This window comes from Macaca fascicularis, chromosome 5 (assembly GCF_037993035.2).
Source record: "Macaca fascicularis isolate 582-1 chromosome 5, T2T-MFA8v1.1".
Classification (NCBI taxonomy): domain Eukaryota; kingdom Metazoa; phylum Chordata; class Mammalia; order Primates; family Cercopithecidae; genus Macaca; species Macaca fascicularis.
Genome location: NC_088379.1, coordinates 107,949,408 through 107,968,968, shown reverse-complemented (window position 1 = coordinate 107,968,968; position 19,561 = coordinate 107,949,408). Strand labels below are relative to the sequence as shown.

The 19,561-nt window shown below is 38.6% G+C and overlaps 1 protein-coding gene across 7 annotated transcripts in view; it reads left to right on the top strand.

Moving 5' to 3' along the window:
• The window catches only part of SLC39A8 (solute carrier family 39 member 8), an 85,702-nt gene that overhangs the window by 61,011 nt on the left and 5,130 nt on the right, over positions 1–19,561 (top strand). For 6 of the 7 annotated variants that reach the window (XM_074040219.1, XM_074040220.1, XM_005555550.3 and 3 more), the window contains 2 exons: positions 17,971–18,178; positions 18,395–18,579. In XM_074040219.1, the coding sequence (XP_073896320.1) occupies positions 17,971–18,178; positions 18,395–18,579 (393 nt within the window). Of the gene's footprint in view, positions 1–426; positions 452–17,970; positions 18,179–18,394; positions 18,580–19,561 lie in introns of all 7 variants that reach the window. The other variant, XR_012434976.1, reaches the window with a different exon arrangement.

Below are 19,561 nucleotides of genomic sequence, written 5' to 3'. Positions count from 1 at the left end.
AATTAGGCTTGATGTCAAGTTAATTTTGCCTCCATTAGTGTAATGAAGAATTGCTATGTTGTTCTGTCATGCATGCTGATTGATAAAAAAAAGTTAATAATGAATGCCAATACATTTTTTCTCTTGAAAAATGAACAAATAATATATGAGGTTCAAGTAAATTATTCTGCTCATCAGAAAGAATTGCGTATTCTACTGTGTGGAAAACCCAGTGGCAAGCCAGGGGAAGCAATGGAATATTTAAATACTTACTCTATTGCTGGTCAGTCTTTAACATCAGCTTTTTAAAAGATTGCCTTATAAAGGATATCCATTTCATAATTGTTGGATGACTAAAATAGACCACTTTGTTTTCTTTGGCTTCTGCTATTTGCTTATTTAAAAAATTTATATTGTGCTCTATTCTTTGCATGCTGCATTCTGCAGTTTGGGAATACTGAATCAAGACCTGGTGAGTAACTTTTACTCAGTGGATTGCATGATGGAAGATTTGCCAAACCATGAGGTGTTTTATTGTAATAAATGAAATCCATCTCCCTTGAAGAAGCACTTGCAGAGGCAGAATTTATTCTACATTTTATTATTCCATTTTATTTATTATATGTATTCAAAATAAGAATTCTAAATTAAAAAGATACCAAAGCTAAAGCATCCTGTAAATGAAGTGTGGTCTTGCCAAACTGCTTTCTGAGGTCATTACTATATTATATAGTAATTAGCAGACTGGCTCATGCACACACACACACATGCACACACACACACCCTCACCTATAATATTTATTTGTCTCTACAATCATATCTATTCAGTTTTGTGTCTGAGGTAAATTTCCAGATAACAAATTTCACTTTTATAACTATTAATACTTCACTTATAATCTTAGTGAATAAAAGAGAATTGAAGGTATTTGAAGAACAATTTAAGTGCTCACTCTTAATAAAAGTATTAAGTGTTAGAGTTAGGGCATTGATTGGGTGATGAAATTTGATTCTACTATATGTCTGCTTCTTAGATAGAGAATTTCAGTCCTGTTCTAAGGCTCTCAATTCAATTAAGTTAATAACTCCTCATTTATTTAAATTAAGTGGTGACATTCTCCTGCCTTTAACTTTGCTCTCCATGCTAATTATTGGCTCAATTTATTTAGAAATATTATTATAGAAGTTTTGAATTCTAATAAATAGAAGGGAGAGACCAATATGTGAGCCTAATTCTTTTTCAAAGTGGTTAAGGTATTATTACTTTTTATTTGTTATCAGGTGTCAGAACATTAAAAGTAAAAACAAAAAAACCAGACTTTATTTTACTGAATCTCTTTCTACTTAGGAATATCAAAGTGCTTAATGAACATGACTTTACTGAACCTTTATACCAACTTAGTGAAAGTGGATAAAAGTCAGAAACATTTAATAGCAGAGGAAACACCAGTAGAGATTACATTTGAAGGTTCCAGAAGACATTCAGGCCTCTGGCCTTATGCTTTCTAGTGTATCCTCCTTTATTACTAGGTTACAAAGTATATATTGGAAAAAATAAGTGAGGGATCAGCCATCATTAATAGTTTCCTGGGTTGCAAACACACACCCAAATCTAGAGATTGTTTCCATTTAGAAAGTAGAATCTCAAAAATTCTTTTTTGGACAAACACTACTTTTGCAAAAATAGTCTGTATTTTTTCTGTAATTTTTATAGTGTTTGTGACTTTGATCAAAATCCCAGAATCATGTAACTTTTATATTAAAACAATAATGGCAATCTTAAACTGGGCCTCTTTGATATATCAGGCTACTTTTAAGACAACATTTTATATTCTGAATGATATCCTGGTCCATACACTAAATCAGTGATGCCATATTAAAGTGTAGGAAGATGGTATTCCGTCATTCATTCCATCATTTATTTTCTTCTCATGTATTCAGTGATCACCTGTCAAGTGCCAAGCTCTGCTCTACATCCTGGAAATGCCATGACAAACTAGATAGAAAATGTTCCTGTGCTCTGGCATTCCAGTTCATTCTAGTGGGACACACAGCCCAACATCATAGAATTACAAAAGCCATGCTGGCATTTATAAGTATGAGGTACCTAATGTGTACATGTGGACATAGAATATGGAATGATAGACAATGGAGATTCAGAAGGGTGAGCAGGAGGGAAGAGGGTGCGTGATAAGATATTACTTAATGGGTACAATGTACTTTATTTGGGTGATGGATATCCTGACATCACCACTACTCAATCTATACATGTAACAAAATTACACTTGTACCCCATACATTTATACACATAAAATACAAAAATAAATTTTAAAATGTCCTGTGGGGAATTAAAATGTGATAGGATGATGTCTGGGTCACTATATTAGTTAAGTTAAAGTTAAAATCTGTTAAGTTAGTTAGTTAAGTTAAAATCTGAATTGTAAGAAGGAACCATCCATGTGAATATCAGAGAGAATAATGTTATGGCTGAGGAAACAGCAGTGAGAAGTCTCTAGGGGAGGAAACAGTTCAGCTGGTTTTAGGAACAGAAAGATGAACAGAGTAGGTAGGCACAGTGGATGCTTGTATAAAATGACATTGGAAAACATTCTGGATAGAAATTCTTCTTCAAAGTAAGCATTCTTGTGTTCTAACACTTTAACAGTGTTCATAATGCAAGCCATTGGCTCCAAAATTACATTTTATTAAGTGTGATAAACTAAGAACAGGCCAGTCAGGAAAACAACTGTCTTTTGCAATCAATTTTTGCAATCTGTAAACAATAGATTATACATAGTGGATTTGAAAGCTCTAGGATGGTGCTTTTTTCCTCCTCAACGATTGGAAGTATTATTTTAAGTGTGTGTGAAGTGTTAGCAATCCTCAGAACACCTCAGCACATTAATTAGTTCAGTGTCTTCTCAAAACCAGAGTTACCTGAATCCTGGAGGTACTCCACCTTCCAGGATGGAGACTGGCAAACAGCAATAAAATAATTTCTTTCTTTATAGCAACAAAGAAAGTAGCAACAAGCTACTTAAATCAGAAATTCCTCATCTGAAAAACTCAATTCTCTTGAGCAGTCTCTTGGCCTCTTATTGCATAGGCTTAGGAGTCAAATAGTCTGGGCACAAATCCTGACTTTCCCATTTTCTAGCTGTGTTGTTTTGGGCAAGTCCTTTCTTCCAGTGTCCTCATTTACTTCTTCTGTAATCGGGATGATGCACTCATCACAGGCAAACAGTGTCTTGCAAACAATAAATCTTCAACAGGTTATCTGCTTTCATTGCTAATATTCTTACTTTTATGCCCTCCCTTCCCAAATGATCTTCTGAAAAAATGTGTAAGTTCACAAAGTTAGATGCAAGATGGTTGCCAATAAAAATCTTCTGCTTTGAGGGCCGGGCGCCGTGGCTCACGCCTGTAATCCCAGCACTTTGGGAGGCCGAGGCAGGCAGATCGCGAGGTCAAGAGATCAAGACTATCCTGGCTAACATGGTGAAACCCTGTCTCTACTAAAAATACAAAAAATTAGCCAGGCGTGGTGGCGGGTGCCTGTAGTCCCAGCTACTTGGGAGGCTGAGGCAAGAGAATCGCTTGAACCCGGAGGCAGAAATTGCAGTGAGCCGAGATTGCACCACTGCATTCCAGCCTGGAGGACAGAGCAAGACTCCTGTCTCAAAAAAAAAAAAAAAAAAAATTCTTCTGCCTTGATCACTAGAATAGAGGGGGAAGCCTCTGAGGTCCATTGACTGAAATGTATTTTGATATTTCATTTCTCTACATAATTCAGCACCCCCCACCATTTAATTAAAAATAATATTTATTGAGCACCCATTAAATGCTAAATTCTTGGCTAAAAAGAAAAAACGAACTTGTCCTGCCAGGAGATTTTGATCCAGTTCTTCAACTTTCAGTAGCTAAGAATTGGCAAACAAACAACAAAAGCATCTCTGCACTGAATTTTATGTTATAGTGATGAATCAATTTGGAATTGATTAGTGAACTTTTTTTATGCACACCCTTTCCATGTTGTTCTTAAATGTCCATGTGTTTGCTCTTTGGAAAGATTGGAATACATGCTTCATGGGACAATGATTTGTGAACATGTCATGAGAGAAGATGTACTTTTACTATTACTACACCTTTATTTAGTCAGTCAACAAACACTCACTGAGTGCCTTCAGTGCTACATTCCGGGTGAACAGGAACAAACAACACAGAAAATAAAATTACTTATATATCCTAGGGATCACAGGCTTAGCTTCTTTGGCATGGAGGCTCAAATCCTGTTTCTAAACATTTCTAGAGGTATGACTTTGGTTAATTTACCTAACCTTTCTATACCTCAGTTTCCTCATTTGTAAAATGGGGATCATATCTATATCGGGTTGTGAAGATTGAATGATGGTATATGTAAAATGCGTAGCACAGTACCAGAAGAATAGTGAGTGAGAATGTGGCAGGAGGCTCTGTTATTAGTATGAATATTATTATCACTACTGCTCTGTGCTCCAGTAGTGTATTCTGTATATTTCATGCCGAATTCTTCTTTTCTTAAATGGGTCAGCACATCTTTAGAGTGGCACAGTGACAGCTTTCAGAGGGAATGTGGTCCCAGTACTTTTATCCTGTGTGGCTCCTACTTCTCCAGCTCCATGTACAGAGTAGAGACAGCTTCTGTTGTCCTGAACTATTGAAATACAAACCAGGGTGCCAGTTGCCCCTTGCAGGTAATAGCTTTATATTTGTCTCTCTGTTGGCACCTTGCCTATTCCTTATCACCCCTACTTGGTCCTAAGTACCCGTTCTGTTGTGGTTGCCGTTACCACTGGCTCTAATCTCTCATCTCATCTGTTTCTTTGCCTCTTGCCACTTTCCCTAAGCTCCTTGACAGTGTGTTTTTAGATCTTCTCTGCCACAGAAGTCAGTCTCTCTTTTTTTGCAGGTGAGTCACATGGAGTATATTGAGTGGGATCTTGAATATTTCAGTTCTTGACGTAATTCATGTCAAATGTTAAGACATGACAGGCAGCTGCTGCATGGGGTTGGTTTCTCCACGACACCCCATCCTATTCCTGTTTTCTCATATGAATTATTCTGAAAGCCTTGATGCTGATCAGTGTACATATTCCTTATTTTGGAAACACTACTTTTAAGGATCCTAGCAACTGATTTCTCCAACTTACATTGAAACTTAAGAAATTTCCTGGTGCCTCCTGAATCCCTTTAAGATGTTGCAGTAAGAATGAGAGTTGTGTAGGCTGAGAGGTACATTTTATGGGCTTTTTATAAGAAACGATATCCTGTGTCCTGAATGTACCAGTGCATTAATGCCATCCTCATCTGTAGCAACAGTAAGCAGCCTTTTAGAGTGGTATAAATAGTCCATTAAGATAACCGTAAATATTTAACTATTATTTACTTTAGATTCCATTTGCAAAATAGTAGCAGATTTCTTGAAAACCTCTCAGGTTTCTCCTAAATTGTTCTTTTCAAGGCAGTAAAAATGCTATGGTCGCAAACTGAAAATAACTGATTATTAATTAAACTACTAAAGACCAGAACAACTTTACTCACATTCCACAGAAGGATTGGAGAGACAGGAAACAACTTGCAAGGTTTCTAGAAATTGTCATTTTCTTGTTAATGGTTATTTTAATTAGCAAAGAGAGTTTTGGAAATAGTTTTGAGCTTTGCCTGAAACCGAATGACTGGAAGGTAAGTGCATTTGAATTATATTTGGTTACATGCATTAAAGATGAATAATTTTTCCTTTCTCATGTGAAACTTCATTTTGGTTGTAGTTAGCTGACTTTTCAGGGTGAGGAGAAGGACCAAGTAATCACCAGCTATAAAATACAAACATTGAAATCATTGGAAAACCTAGTAATAAAAGCAACGCCTATCAAAACTTTATATTTTTAGAATGCATTTAACTCTTTTTAGTATATTCATGTCTATGTAATCCTTTTTGTTACTTTTTTCATGAAAACTTATTTAATAGTATTGTGTTGTTGAATGAGCATTAGACTTTGGATTAGTCAAATCCTTTCCAGAGAGAGATGGCCCACTCAAATAAGGATAAATAATAGAGGAGAGACAATTTATAAAACTCTGATCAGGGTGTAGGTGAATCACAGGGCAGTAACCTGAGGCTATTAACAGTGGAGCTGTCAACAACCTATGTCCAAAGGGAAAAGGGAAGAAAGAAGGTTCTCTAGAACTGGAAAGGAGCTAGTTTTGTATAGAAAGCTACTGTAAGTGGAACAGTGATCTTTAGTTGTGGACATAGCCAGCCTAAGTTACCTAACCTTCAAGGAGGGAGCCAGGGGAATAAATATCCCGATCCCCACTCCTCCTTCCCTCCAATTTTGTTAGAGCTCACTGTCTGGAACCTGCTGAGCACCTGGACATGAGGGCCTTTGATAGAGTGCATATAGGCTTTATGGGGAAAGAAGGGCGGAAAGTGGATCTGGAGGGAGAAATGAAAGATATATTGAATACTCTACCCCTTTTTCTCTCTATCAACCTCCAATCTTGTCCTCCATGTGGTTAACAAATGCATGTTCCTAACATAGGGGATGCACAAAATCCCATCAACTACCATATCATTCCCGTGATGTCTTTTACTAATTCTGCAACCTGACTAAAATATTAGTCCCCAGCAACACTCTTCACATAAAATATTGGGAGAAGAAGATGCAATTAAGGAACATTAATTATAGCTGCAGCTCACTTCTGGAGCTGGTCATGAGGCCTAAACTGCTCATTATAGGGTCCCCCATTGACAATACCTTCTGTATTTACCACACTGTCTGACATCACCTTGACTGGATGAGTCATTTTCCAGTTAGGGCAATTGAAATCTTCATTTCTGTAAGATCTGAGTGCTTGGTAGTCTTGTTTTTATTGGGGGATTGTTGCTATTTTCCCTTGACCAGGACTATCGGGGAGGAGAGGCATCCCACTGAATTCCCTGAGTTCTAAGCACTATCCTTGTCTTCATTCTGTAGCAGAAAATCAATTCCCTCGGATCATTAGGTGTGATAACCCTAGCTAGTTATAGTGACTTCCTCATCTCTGTTAGTTCAGGGGCATAAAGAACTTTAAATTGCCAGGAGTTAGTCTCTACTTCCAATGAATCAGAAAATGACCATGTTTCCTGGTATAAGAATTACTGCCTTGGACAGTAGGTCCATCAAACTCATCAAGTCCAAGGTTTTGGGGACAGGAGACAAGAATTCTTTTTTTTTTTTTTTTTTCATACTTTAAGTTTTGGGATACATGTGCAGAACGTGTAGGTTCGTTACATAGGTATACATGTGCCATGGTGATTTGCTGCATCCATCAACCCATCATCTACAATAGGTATTTCTCCTAATGCTATCCCTTCCCTTGCCCCCACCCCCCGAACAGGCACCGGTGTGTGGTGTTTCCCTCCCTGTGCCCGTAAGTTCTCATTGTTCAGCTCCCACTTACAACTGAGAAGATGCAGTGTTTGGCTTTCTGTTCCTGTGTTAGTTTGCTAAGAATGATGGTTTCCAACTTGATCCATGTCCCTGCAAAGGACATGAACTCATCCTTTTTATGATTGTATAGTATTCCATGGTGTATACATGCCACATTTTCTTTATCCATTCTATCATTGATGGGTATTTGGATTGGTTCCAAGTCTTTGCTATTCTAAATAGTGCTACAGTAAGCATACATGTGCATGTGTCTTTATAGTAGAATGATTTATAATCCTTTGTGTATATACCCAGTAATAGGATTGCTGGGTCAAGTGGTATTTCTGGTTCTAGATCCTTGAGGAATCGCCACACTGTCTTCCACAATGGTTGAACTAATTTACACTCCCACTAACAGTGTAAAAGCGTTCCTATTTCTCCACATCCTCTCCAGCATCTGTTGTTTCCTGACTTTTAATGATTGCCATTCTAACTGGCATGAGATGGTATCTTATTGTGGTTTTGATTTGCATTTCGCTAATGATCAGTGGATGATGAGCTTTTTTAAATATGTTTCTTGGCCACATAAATGTCTTCTTTTAAAAAGTGTCTGTTCATATCCTTCACCGACTTTTTGATGGGGCTGTTTTTTTTCTTGTACATTTGTTTAAGTTCCATGTAGATTCTGGATATTAGCCCTTTGTCAGATGGATAGATTGCAAAAATTTTCTCCCATTCTGTAGGTTGTCTGTTCACTCTGATGGTAGTTTCTTTTGCTGTGCAGAAGTTCTTTAGTTTAATTAGATCCCATTTGTCAGTTTTGGCTTTTGTTGCCACTGCTTTTGGTGTTTTAGTCATGAAGTCTTTGCCCATGCCTATGTCCTGAATGGTATTGCCTAGGTTTTCTTCTAGGGTTTCTAGGGTGTTGGGTCTTACATTTAAATCTTCAATCCATCTTGAGTTAATTTTTGTATAAAGTATAAGGAAGGGGTCCAGTTTCAGTTTTCTGCTTATGGCTACCCAGTTTTCCCAAAACCATTTATTAAATAGGGAATTCTTTCCCCATTGCTTGTTTTTGTCAGGTTTGTCGAAGATCAGATGGCTGTAGATGTGTGGTGTTATTTCTGAGGCCTCTGTTCTATTCTATTGGTCTGTATATCTGTTTTGGTACCAGTACTATGCTGTCTCGGTTACTGTAGCTTTGTAGGATAGTTTGAAGTCAGGTAGCGTGATGCCTCCAGCTTTGTTCTTTTTGCTTAGGATTGTCTTGGCTATACAGGCTCTTTTTTGGTTCCGTAAAAAATTCAAAGTAGTTTTTTTCTAATTCTTTGAAGAAAGTCAATGGTAGCTTGATGGAACTAGCATTGAGTCTACAAATTTGAACTGTATGGCCATTTTCATGATATTGATATTGATTCTTTTTATCCATGAGCATGGAATGTTTTTCCATTTGTTTGTGTCCTCTCTTATTTCCTTGAGCAGTGGTTTGTAGTTCTCCTTGAAGAGGTCCTTCACATCACTTGTAAGTTGTATTCCCAGGTATTTTATTCTCTTTGCAGCAATTGTGAATGGAAGTTTGCTCATAATTTGGCTTTCTGTTTGTCTGTTATTGGTGTATAGGAATGCTTGTGATTTTAGCACATTGATTTTATATCTTGAGACTTTGCTGAAGTTGCTTAGCAGCTTAAGGAGTTTTGGGGCTGAGATAATGGGGTTTTTGAAATATATAATCATGTCTTCTGCAAACCAGCCTTGCATCCCAGGGATGAAGCCAACTTCATCATAGTGGGTAAGCTTGTTAATGTGCTACTGGATTTGGTTTGCTGGTATTTTTTTCAGTATTTTTATATCAATGTTCATCAGGGATATTAGTCTGAAATTTTCTTTTTTTGTTTTGTCTCTACCAGGTTTTGGTATCAGGATGATGCTGGCCTCATAAAATGAGCTAGGGAAGAGTCCCTCTTTTCCTATTGTTTGGAATAGTTTCAGAAGGAATGGTACCAGCTACTGTTTGTACGTCTGGTAGAATTTGACTGTGAATCTCTCTAGTCCTGGGCTTTTTTTGGTTGTTAGGCTATTAATTACTGCCTCAATTTCAGGACTTGTTATTGGCCTTTTCAGGGTTTCGACTTCTTCCTGGTTTAGTCTTGGGAGAGTTTGTGTCCAGGAATTTATCCATTTCTTCTAGATTTTCTAGTTTATTTGTGTAAGGGTGTTTAGAGTATTCTCTGATGGTAGTTTGTATTCCTGTGGGATCAGTGGTGATCCCACTTTACCATTTTTTATTGTGTCTATTTGATTCTTCTCTCTTTTCTTCTTTATTATTCTGGCTAGCAGTCTATCTATTTTGCTAATCTTTTCAAAAAACCAGCTCCTGGATTCATTGATTTTTTGAAGGGTTTTTCATGTGTCTATCTCCTTCAGTTCTGCTCTGATCTTAGTTATTTCTTGTCTTCAGCTAGCTTTTGAATTTGTTTGCTTTTGCTTCTCTAGTTCTTTTAATTGTGATATTAGGGTATCAATTTTAGATCTTTTCTGCTTTCTCCTGTGGACATTTAATGCTATAAATTTCCCTCTAAACACTGCGTTAGCTGTGTCCCAGAGATTCTCGTACATTGTGTCTTTGTTCTCATTGGTTTCAAAGAACTTATTTCTTTCTGCCTTAATTTCGTTATTTACCCAGTAGTCATTCAGGAGCAGGTTGTTCCATTTCTTTGTAGTTGTGTGGTTTTGAGTGAGTTTCTTAATCCTGAGTTCTAATTTGATTGCCTTATGGTCTGAGAGACTGTTTGTTATGATTTCTGTTCTTCTGCATTTGCTGAAGAGTGTTTTACTTCCAATTATGTCACAGGTCTATTTTAGAATAAGTGCTATGTGGTGCTGAGAAGAATGTATATTCTGTTGATTTGGAGTGGAGAGTTCTGTAGATGTCTATTAGGTCAGCTTGGTCCAGAGCTGAGTTCAAGTCCTTAATATCCTTGTTAATTTTCTGTTTTATTCATCTCTCTAATATTGAAAGTGGGGTGGTAAATTCTCCCACTATTATTGTGTGGGAGTCTAAGTCTCTTTGTAGGTCTCTAAGAACTTGCTTTATGAGTCTGCGTGCTCCTGTACTGGGTGCATATATATTTAGGATAGTTAGCTCTTCTTGTTGCATTGATCCCTTTACCATTATGTAATGCCCTTTTTGCCTTTTTTGATCTTTGTTGTTTTAAAGACTGTTTTATCAGAGACTAGGATGCAATCCCTGCTTTTTTGTTTCTTTTTTTTTGCTTTCCATTTGCTTGGTAAATATTCCTCCATCCCTTTATTTTGAGCCTATGTGTGTCTTACATAAGATGGGTCTCCTGAATACAGCACACTGATTGGTCTTGACTTGTTATCCAATTTGCCAGTCTGTGCCTTGTAATTGGGGCATTTAACCCATTAACATATAAGCTTAATATTGTTATATGAGAATTTGATCCTGTCATTATGGTGCTAGCTGGTTATTTCACCCATTAGTTGATGCAGTTTCTTCATAGTGTCAATGGTCTTTACATTTTGGTTTGTTTTTGCCATGGCTGGTACTGGTTGTTCCTTTCCATATTTAGTGCTTCCTTCAGGAGCTCTTGTAAGGCAGGCTGGGTAGTGACAAAATCCCTCAGCATTTGATTGTTTGTGGTGACAAAATCCCTCAGCATTTGATTGTCTGTAAAGGATTTTATTTATCTTTCACTTATCAAGCTTAGTTTGGCTGGATATGAAATTGTGGGTTGAAAATTCTTTTCTTTAAGAATGTTGAATATTGGCCCCTACTTTCTTCTGGCTTGTCGTGTTTCTGTAGAGAGATCCGCTGTTAGTCTGATGGGCTTCCCTTTTTAGGTAACCTGACCTTTCTCTCTGGCTGCCCTTAACATTTTTTCCTGCATTCCAACCTTGGTGAATCTGACCAAAACTTGGTGAATATGTGTCTTGGAGTTGCTCTTCTTTAGGAGTATCTTAGTGGTGTTCTCTGTATTTCCTGAATTTGAATGTTGGCCTGTCTTGCTAGGTTGGGGAAGTTCTCCTGGATAATATCCTGAAGTGTGTTTTCCAGCTTGATTCCATTCTCCCCATCACTTTCAGGTACATAAATCAAATGTAGGTTTGGTATTTTCACATAGTCCCATATTTCTTGGATTCTTTGTTTGCTCCTTTTCATTCTTTTTTCTCTAATCTTGTCTTCATGCTTTATTTTATTAAGTTGATCTTCAATCTCTGATATACTTCTGCTTTATCAATTTGGCTATTGATACTTGTGTATGCTTCACAAAGTTCTTGTTCTGTGTTTTTTGACTTTATCAGGTCATTTATATTCTTCTCTAAACTGGTTATTCTAGTTAGCAATTCCTCTAATTTGTTTTCAAGGTTCTTAGGTTCCTTGCATTGGGTTACAACATGCTCCTTTAGCTCAGAGGAGTTTGTTATTACCCACCTTCTAAAGCCTACTTCTGTCAGTTCGTCAAATTCATTCTCTGTCCAGTTTTGTTCCCTTGATGTTGAGGAGTTGTGATCCTTTGGAGAAGAGGCATTCTGGTTTTTGGATTTTTTAGCCTTTTTTATGCGAGTTTTCCCTCCTTTTGGTGGCTTTATCTACCTTTGGTCTTTGCTGTTGGTGACCTTCGGATGGAGTTTTTGAGTAGTCATCCTTTTTGTTGATGTTGATGCTACTGGTTTCTGTTTGTTGGTTTGTAACAGTCAGGTCCCTCTTCTGCAGGTCTGCTGGAGTTTCCTGGGGATACACTCTATACCCTGTTTGCCTGGGTATCACCAGCATTGGCTGCAGAACAGCAAATATTTCTCTCTGCTCCTTCCTCTGGAAGCTTTGCCCAGAGGGGCACCCATCAGATGCCAGCCGGAGCTCTTCTGTATGAGGTGTCTGTCGAGCCCTGTTGGGAGGTGTCTCCCAGTTAGGAGGCACAGGGGTCAGGGACCCAGTTGAGGTGGCAGTCTGTCCCTTAGCAGAGCTTGAGCACTATGCTGGGAGATCTGCTGCTCTTTTCAGAGCTGGCAGGCAGTAACATTTAAGTCTGCTGAAGCTGTGCCCAGAGCCACCCCTTCCCCTGGGTTCACTGACCCAGGGAGATGGGAGTTTTATCCATAAGCTTCTCACTGGGGCAGCTGCCTTTCTTTCAGAGATGCCCTGCCCAGGGAGGAGGAATCTAGAGAGACATTCTGGCTACAGCGGCTTTGTGAAGCTGTGGTGGGCTCTGCCCTGTTTCAACTTCCTGGTGGCTTTGTTTACACTGTGAGGGGAAAACAACCTACTCAAGCCTCAGTAATGGCGGATGTCCCTCCTCGCACCAAGCTCGAGCATTCCAGGTTGACTTCAGACTGCTGTGCTGGCAGCGAGAATTTCAAGCCAGTGGATCTTAGCCTTCTGGGCTCCATGGAGGTGGGATTTGCTGAGCAAGACCACTTGACTCCCTGGCTTCAGCCCCCTTTCCAGAGGAGTTAATGATTCTGTCTTGCTGGTGTTCCAGGCACCACTGGGGTATGTAAAAAAACTCCCACAGCTCACTTGGTGTCTGCCCAAACAGCCACCCAGTTTTGTGGTTGAAACCCGGGGCCCTTGTATAGGCAACCTAGGGAATCTCTTGGTCTGTGGGTTGCAAAGACCTTGGGAAAAGCAGAGTATCTGGGCTGGAGAGCACTGTGCCTCATGGCATGGTTCCTCACGGCTTCCCTTGGCTCCAGGAGGGAGGTCCCTGGCTCTTTGCACTTCCTGGGTCATCACTCTGCTTCTGCTCACCCTCCGAGGGCTGCACCCACTGACTAACCAGTCCCAAAGAGATGAACTGGGTACCTCAGTTGGAAATACAGAAATCACCTGCCTTCTGCGTTGGTCTCACTAGGAGCTGCAGACTGGAGCAGCTCCTATTCGGCCATCTTGCCTGTCAGTAAAAATTCTTTAAGTAGTGTATTAGGCATAAAAATAAGATAGATTTATTTATTTATCTGTTTATTTAGAGACAAGGTCTATGTCTGTCGCCCAGCTGGAGTGCAGTGGCATAATCATAGCTCACTGTAACTCTCCCACCTCAGCCTTTCGAGTATCTGGGAACATAAGCTCATGCCACCATACCTGGGTAATTTTTTTTTTCTTTTTTTCTTTTTTAAAAAAATGGAGTCTCGCTGTGTCACCCAGGCTGGAGTGCAGTGGTGATATCTCGGCTCACTGCAAGCTCTGCCTCCCGGGTTCACACCATTCTCCTGCCTCAGTCCCCCGAGTAGTCAGGACTACAGGTGCCCACCACCACGCCCAGCTAATTTTTTGTATTTTTAGTAGAGATGGGGTTTCACCGTGTTAGCCGGGATGGTCTCGATCTCCTGACCTCGTGATCCACCTGCCTCAGCCTCCCAAAGTGCTGGGATTACCTGGGTAATTTTTAATATATTTTTCGTAGAGACGAGGTCTAGCTATGTTGCTTAGGCTGGTCTCGAACACCTAGCCTCAAGCATTCCTCCCCCTTGGCATCCCAAAGTGCTGGGATTACTGGCGGGAGCCACTGAGCCTGACCTAGACCCCTTTTACTCTCACCTCTTGGTTCTTGGATTTGTGCATTCTCTACAGAGAGATGACACCATATGCTTGGCTGCCGAACCTATGGACAGAACTCCAACCTCTCAGGGTGTTATCTTTTGGCTTGCACCCTGGCTGAGGCTTCATCAGGACATCTCATCATTCTGTCAAACGGGTTGCTACTAGAGGGTGCAGGTGATGTGATCCATGAATTATATGGATTGAGCCCATTGTCTCACTTCCTTTGCTAAAAAATGGTTAGGAGATAGTTTTCACAGGAAACTTTGGCTATATATATCAACTTTGGTGTGCTATAAGTCCATGAATGATGGTGCTTGCAGAGGCACTGAAGGCAGGGAAGACATATATTGTATATGTCTATCTTTGTGAGTCCAAGAGCATCCCCTTATAATGGGAGGAATCCAATGGAATCATTCTGCTACCACATACAGCCATCTGGTCCTCTTGCCCTGTTGGGCAGTGATGTCTTTCTGGGGGCTCAGCATCAGCCTTGGCTTTTGAAGGTTGGGACTTCTTTAGTGCTGGAAAGCCAGATTCCCCTTGGTAGGGGAAGAGAATGCTGAACCTATATATAGCCTCCCTCAGCACCACTCTGGCACTTTATATGTGGGCCCATTAAGCAAACATTTGGATGGCTGAGGAAGGATACTGAGTGACAATCAGATCTTCTTGTTCACTTTATTATTGAAACTATCCTCTGTGATAGCCTTTTATGAGATTCAGTAGAATAGAATTAGATTCGCATTCTGCACTTATTAAAAGAGGCTCATCCATATATTCTTCACCTCCTCCTTTGTGTCCTTCTTGTCTATGTCCTTATCTTTCTCCTCCTTTTATTCCTCTTCCTGCTCCTCTTACTCATGCTTGCTCACTTCCTTCTCCTTCTTCTCTCTGTTTTCTTTTTCCTCCTTCTCCACATGCCTCCACCTTGTCCTCCTCCTAATCATCCTTCTCTTTGTCCTCTTCCTCATCCTCCTTCTCATCCTCCTTGTACTTGTCTTCCTCATGCTCCTCCTCATTCTTCTCCCTTTCCTTGTCCTCCCTATTCCCCCAGACCTCCTCCTCCTCTACAACTTTCTCCTCCTTCCTTAAACTGTTCTGCAAGTAAACCCATTTGTTTTCTCCATTTTAATTTCTAAGTACTTTTTTTTTTAATTTTGTTTTTTCCCCTCCAATTTATGTTGGGATTCAACATAGTCTCCCTCTATTTTTATAACTTTGGTGTATGATATTCTTTCTCCCCCATTCTGATAATACTACACATTGCTTTGACTTTCATCCCCATTAATAACTAAGTGAAAGGTGTTACGAGTCTTGCTGAAGATTACACGGTAATTCTTCTCAGAGCCAAGCTTGAACTCAGTTCCAGATTCCAGACTTAGGGTCTTTTCACTAGGTTGAGTTGCCTCATCATGGCTGAGGGTAGAAATAGCCTCATATTTAGAGTAAAACTCAGACAAGAAAGCAAGGAAGTGAACAACAATAACAACAGAAAACAAAAATTTAAAAAGGAAAGAGAGAGATAGGCATAGTCACTAACTTAACTACAGGAACTTGAATTTAGTTTTCTCTCTGCTCAGTGATTTAATTCTAGGTGAATTAGAAAAGAAGTTTCTGTGAATGTTTGCCTACTTTGGTTTGTTCCAAAACTATTAAAAACGTATAACTCTTACCCTGCTCAACAGTATCATTTGGGACCAAAACTCATCGAGCTAATATGAGGCATAATAAATAGAGTCAGTAATATCTGTACTTAGAGGTAAGAGAATCATTCCTGATATATTAATTTAATTTCTTCTGTAAAATTAAGGGTGTTTGTATACAGATTCTGTATGTGATATCAGGTAGTCAAGACTTGGTTTTGTAGTCTTCTTCTGAAATCATCACAATAAGGAAATTTTAAACATGTAATTAGATAAATTAGATTGGAAGATGAAAACAACTGCTTTAATTCAAAATAATTTCATTAAGTATATCACGGCAGTAAGTTTTACAAAGCCCAGGTCACTTCCTCTGTGGCATTCCCTACGACCACCTTTGTTTCTATTTCAGCTTTAATTGCTTCCCGCTCTGGGGCATTTTTTATGCAAACCACCTGATCCACCTGTGCTAAATTATGATTGTTCATTGTGTTGTTCATTTAAGATATAGCTATACAGTAAAAAAAATCCACATTTTAAGAAAAGATAGAATTATTTTTATGCAGATAAACTTTGTTTCTTAAAATAAACAAGATTCGATACTTATTCAATGTTGCGTCAGTTGTTCAGGAGAATTTTCTGAAAGGTGGGGAAGTCTCCTTGGAATTACCGTCAGATCCTATTACAGAGAAGAATCCCCCTCCCGATATGTTTGTAGTAGTAAAGCACTGTTGCCAAAAATGCCCACTTACTCTTTTTTTTGTATCCCTGGGTAAGTTTACCAACCTTTTCGCGCTTTAATTTCCTCAACTATAAAATGATGGTAACAGTTGTACTTTCCTCATAGAATTGTTCTAGATGAATTCGGTATTTGAAGTGCTTAGAACAGTGCCTAGCACATTAGAAATGCTATATGCCTTTGCTGTTTCTATTTCTACTACAACCACATTGGTGATGACAATGATGACGAATCCTATTACCAACAGTTTCCCATTCATTTCATATTAATTAAAAAAATATTTGCTCCAAATGCTTTTATCTGTGCCTACAAACAAAAATCCAAAGGTGCAGATTTGCCACTAATGAAACAGTAAAGAGATGTATTGCAAGATTTAAGGTTGATTCTGAAAGTGTTGGTCCCCAAAGTGTTCGGAGTAGTGAAGTGACATTGGAGTAAATGTAAAACCTCTCAGATGGTTGCTCTGAAGTAAGCCCTCTCTGTTGGATATATATTGCAATTTTTTAAAATGTATCTGTATATCTTATGACTTATTTCTCCAACGTAAATACACCTCTTAAAGACAGAAGCTGTGTTTTCCATTTCCATGTATTTCCCATAGCATTCAACAGAGTGTTCTACAGATTTCAGATGTTCAATAAATATAATGATTAGCTGCTTAGGCAGAGGTGAGAGGAGGAGAATTAGGAATAAAATGTTCTCCAGTTAATTGCAAACTGCTTTCATACTTAAAAATGAATTTGCATTTTATCTTTTTCTACAACTTCTGGAAAGTGTTTTAGTTGGCATTTGTCTGTACAATTTGATTCGATTTTGTACAATTTTGTAAATTTCCTGGAAATCTAAATTCCTACAAAGAGTCCATCATAGGGTTTTCTATTTTTATTATTGTTTCTACATGAAAAGAAGTGTTAGTGTAAAGGCTAGCCTGTTCCATCTACACTTCATGCAATTTGTTAAGAAAATAATTAAGCTTTGGAGCTTGTAGGAACCATGTTGTTACAACCTAAACCCTCCACATGGTACCTGGAACACAATGGAAACTCAATAAGTTGTTGATAAATAAACAAATCATTTAGTACAATGTCTTCATTTTACAGTTGAAGGAACTCTGTGATAACTTGCTCACTGTCACATGGTGGCATAGGAGGGATTAGAACAAATGTTCCTAATATCATCATGCTCTAGTTGTGGATTTCATATTTAAATTGTAACATGAAAAAGACTTTAAGTTTAGTCTTTGAATAACTTCCTTCATTTTAAATCTTGTGTATCAATAAATTTCTTAGGTTAATATCTGCTGCATTTTAGAAAGGCAGTAGAAAGAAGTTTATATAAGTCAAAAGGATTGTTTTAAAGGGAAAGTAAAGGAAAATGTCTGTTAGTGGCTTATTCAAGGTGTGTCAGTTGATTAATTTCCTTTCTCTCGACCATAAGTCTTATTTTCTCTGTTATGTATTATTAGGGTTTCCTAGTTACTCTAAAAGACTTTCTGTTGGAACAATTTGTTTTTTTCAAGACATAACCCATCTCCAACTTGTCTGTATTTCTAAGACTTTCAAGAAATGTTGGTTATCATTTTAATTGGTTTTCTGCTAGGATGGAAAAAAAGAGCCAAGTTCATGTACCTGTTTGAAGGGGCCCAAACTGTCAGAAATAGGGACGATTGCCTGGATGATAACGCTCTGCGATGCCCTCCACAATTTCATCGATGGCCTGGCGATTGGGGCTTCCTGCACCTTGTCTCTCCTTCAGGGACTCAGTACTTCCATAGCAATCCTATGTGAGGAATTTCCCCACGAGTTAGGTAAGGAGCTCTGCTTATATTGTAAAAGTCTGCTTACTTCTTGATTTCAGTGGAATGAGACTTTTCAGGTGACATGCTCTTAAAAGCCTTCTGATGCACTAAAATGAAGACCTTGTTGGACATTGATGATTATCTTTGATCTCATCCAGAAATTAAAAAGAAAAACAAAAACAAAAACAACTCAACTATTCACTTGATATTTTCTTCTTCTTCTAGGAGACTTTGTGATCCTACTCAATGCAGGGATGAGCACTCGACAAGCCTTGCTATTCAACTTCCTTTCTGCATGTTCCTGCTATGTTGGGCTAGCTTTTGGCATTTTGGTGGGCAACAATTTCGCTCCAAATATTATATTTGCACTTGCTGGAGGCATGTTCCTCTATATTTCTCTGGCAGATATGGTAAGAAGCTTAAAATTTGTATTTTGTTTTAATTTAAAATTTGGAAATGAGTATCTGGATTATGAGTTAACTATGGCTGGCCTTCTGCTTTCCGCAGTGCGGAAGGCCTTTCTGTTGTAATTCAAAACATTCCCATTTCAACAGATCATTCTACTTGAGTAGTTTACACTAATAGTAATTTGAAACTGATCCTCATTGGTTCTTTAAAACATAATCATATTGTTTGAAGGTGAAATGATTTGTTTTTGTTGAAGTAGAGATATTTTCCTCTATCTCTATTCCCCTTGTGGCTGGCACATCTTGTCTTATAGTATGTCCCTATAGGACTTTTTCTCCCTCTTTTGTGTCTGTGTCACATTTGGAAGAGGAATAACTTATCAGAGTAAATAGCATTTTGTTATTTCAAAGTTCTAAACAGTGACAGCTTTTTGGGTTAAACTAAAACTGGTACACTAAAATTGGTAAAATTTTGACAATATTTATTTGACATAGTATATATTTATATCTGTTCAGTGTCTGTGTCTTTGCATCTGTGTGTGTGTGTGTGCTCAAAAGAGTGTGCATGGCTGGGTGTGGTGGCTCATGCCTGTAATCCCAGCACTTTGGGAGGCCAAGGTGGGCGGATCACAAGGTCAAGAGATCGAGACCATCCTGGCCAACGTGGTGAAACCCTGTCTCTAATAAAACTACAAAAGTTAGCCGGGCGTGGTGGCATGTGCCTGTAGTCCCAGCTACTCAGGAGTCTGAGGCAGGAGAATCGCTTGAACCCGGGAGGTAGAGGTTGCTGTGAACCGAAATCGTGCCACTGTACTCCAGCCTGACAACAGAACAAGACTCCATCTCAAAAAAAAAAAAAAAAAAAAAGTGTGCATGTGTGTGTAAGAGAGAGAATATCCTGTGCATTTTCAAATAAATCATGGACATCTTTCTAGAAAATGATAATATGGTAGTGTATGAAAATCAAGGACTATTTCTTTTGTAT